Genomic DNA, 1,643 nt, shown 5'->3' with positions numbered 1-1,643 from the left:
TAAAGGTGTTTTTTTTTTTTTTCTATTGTCACCAATATTAGTCCATAATATCAACAGTTGTGAGTATAATTTAAAATGTGTAGAAATATGAGATGGGAATGTGGGATTGGTGTGGAGAGAAGTTCCTACCTTTAAAATAAACATTGCAAGTTTCCCCAGACATAGAAACTGTAGATTGCACTTTGCTGGCTCTTTGAGGATTCCATTAAGTTTCCAGATATTATTCTTGAGGATAAAAGTAGTAATATCTGAGCCTTCCCTTATGAAAAAAGGGAGAATTGTGGACTCCAGCCTTCTTCAAGCTTCCTGCAGGAGGAACAGTTTTTCTGTAGAATGGACTTTGTTTTCTGCACATTCCTTGAGGGAAGCACTTCAGTTAAATTAAGTTTCTCTTCCACAATTTCCCATTGTGTCTGTATTATTCTTCTTGCCCGAGTTTTTACGCTTCTGTATTATATATGCCACCTTTTTGGTATTAGAGTGGCTGGTTTGTTGTTAACTTCCATTTTCAAGTTCATGTTTTGTGATTATTTCTGAACAGTGCACTAATTTTGTCGCACAGTGAATGAAAGTTCAGAGAAAGAAAGTTAGTTTAAAGAAGAGACAAATTTATTTCTGTTTTTTTGGCCAAAAATGTAATATTCAGTGCAGCTGCTTTCACTGCGAAAAGAGGTGTGCTGCTGTGCTGTGCTCCAGTGTAGTTTTGTTGTTTTGGGGCTTTTTATGTTTTGATTTCTTTTGGTTTTTTTTAGGTTTTCAAGTCTTACAACAGATAAATTGGTCTGTGCATGTTTGCGGTTTCTAAGCAGTTTGCATGAAATGTAATATCTAAAAATTATTCTGTTTTGCTTTTTTTTCAGATCCTTCCTCTGCATAGAACTTCTTCATCTAATATGATTTATTAAACATCTTTTTGGTGCTTCTTTTCCTTGTCATTGAAATGGAATTGTGTTTGTGATTGACTGGATTTCCTAACCATGTATTTCATTACACCAGTGTGGGTGGAGGTCTCTGTTTCAGGCCTCTTATTTCATTCTGTGTATTGAGTGGTTTTGATTTTGTTACACTGTGTAATATCCTGTTAAGATTGTCTCAGTCTGATGAAAAGTGTAACATCTTTATTTTGGAAAATAAATACTGTTAGTTTTCTTTGACTAATGCTGTGAGATTTTTTCCTGTGTTGAGTATAAATATTCTTAATACTTTTTGTGTTTCTTTTTTCTTAAAGGTCACGAAGACAGAACTAGAAAAACTAAAGTCTAGCTATAGGCAACTAATAAAAGAAGTGAATTCTGCCAAAGAGAAGTATAAAGAAGCTGTGGCTAAAGGTATGACTGACTTGTGTTAATTTTCAAACCTGCTAAAACTCTTACAATGAAACAGTGTGACGTTTTTATTTTGAGCAAGTCAGTCACAATGTGAAAGCTTATTTAATATTTTAAGACAGTCTCTTTGCCCTTGTATGTCCTTGCTGGTACACTTTTTAGAAATCATAAAATAAAGGACAGTCCTTCTTTTAATATAAATAATAATCCAAGTTCTTCTGTTATTCCTTCAGTGAGTGTATTTAAACTGTACTGCTTAAATAAGTATATTTTTATAGATGTAAAAACATATATTATCAATATATTAAAATATATATG

General features: G+C 32.7%; 1 protein-coding gene across 1 annotated transcript in view; it reads left to right on the top strand.

The window, feature by feature from the left end:
* LOC103777583 (tyrosine-protein kinase Fer-like) overlaps positions 1–1,348 on the top strand; it is a 16,351-nt gene extending 15,003 nt beyond the window's left edge. The window contains exon 4 of the mRNA XM_008945141.1: positions 1,229–1,348. Coding sequence (XP_008943389.1) covers positions 1,229–1,348 — 120 coding nt within the window. The remainder of the gene's footprint in view (positions 1–1,228) is intronic.
* The last annotated feature ends 295 nt before the right edge of the window (positions 1,349–1,643 follow it).

Source organism: Merops nubicus, unplaced genomic scaffold (genome assembly GCF_000691845.1).
Source record: "Merops nubicus isolate BGI_N331 unplaced genomic scaffold, ASM69184v1 scaffold10648, whole genome shotgun sequence".
Taxonomy (NCBI): Eukaryota; Metazoa; Chordata; class Aves; order Coraciiformes; family Meropidae; genus Merops; species Merops nubicus.
Note: the sequence above shows the minus strand (reverse complement) of the source record. Positions and strands in the feature narration are given on the sequence as shown.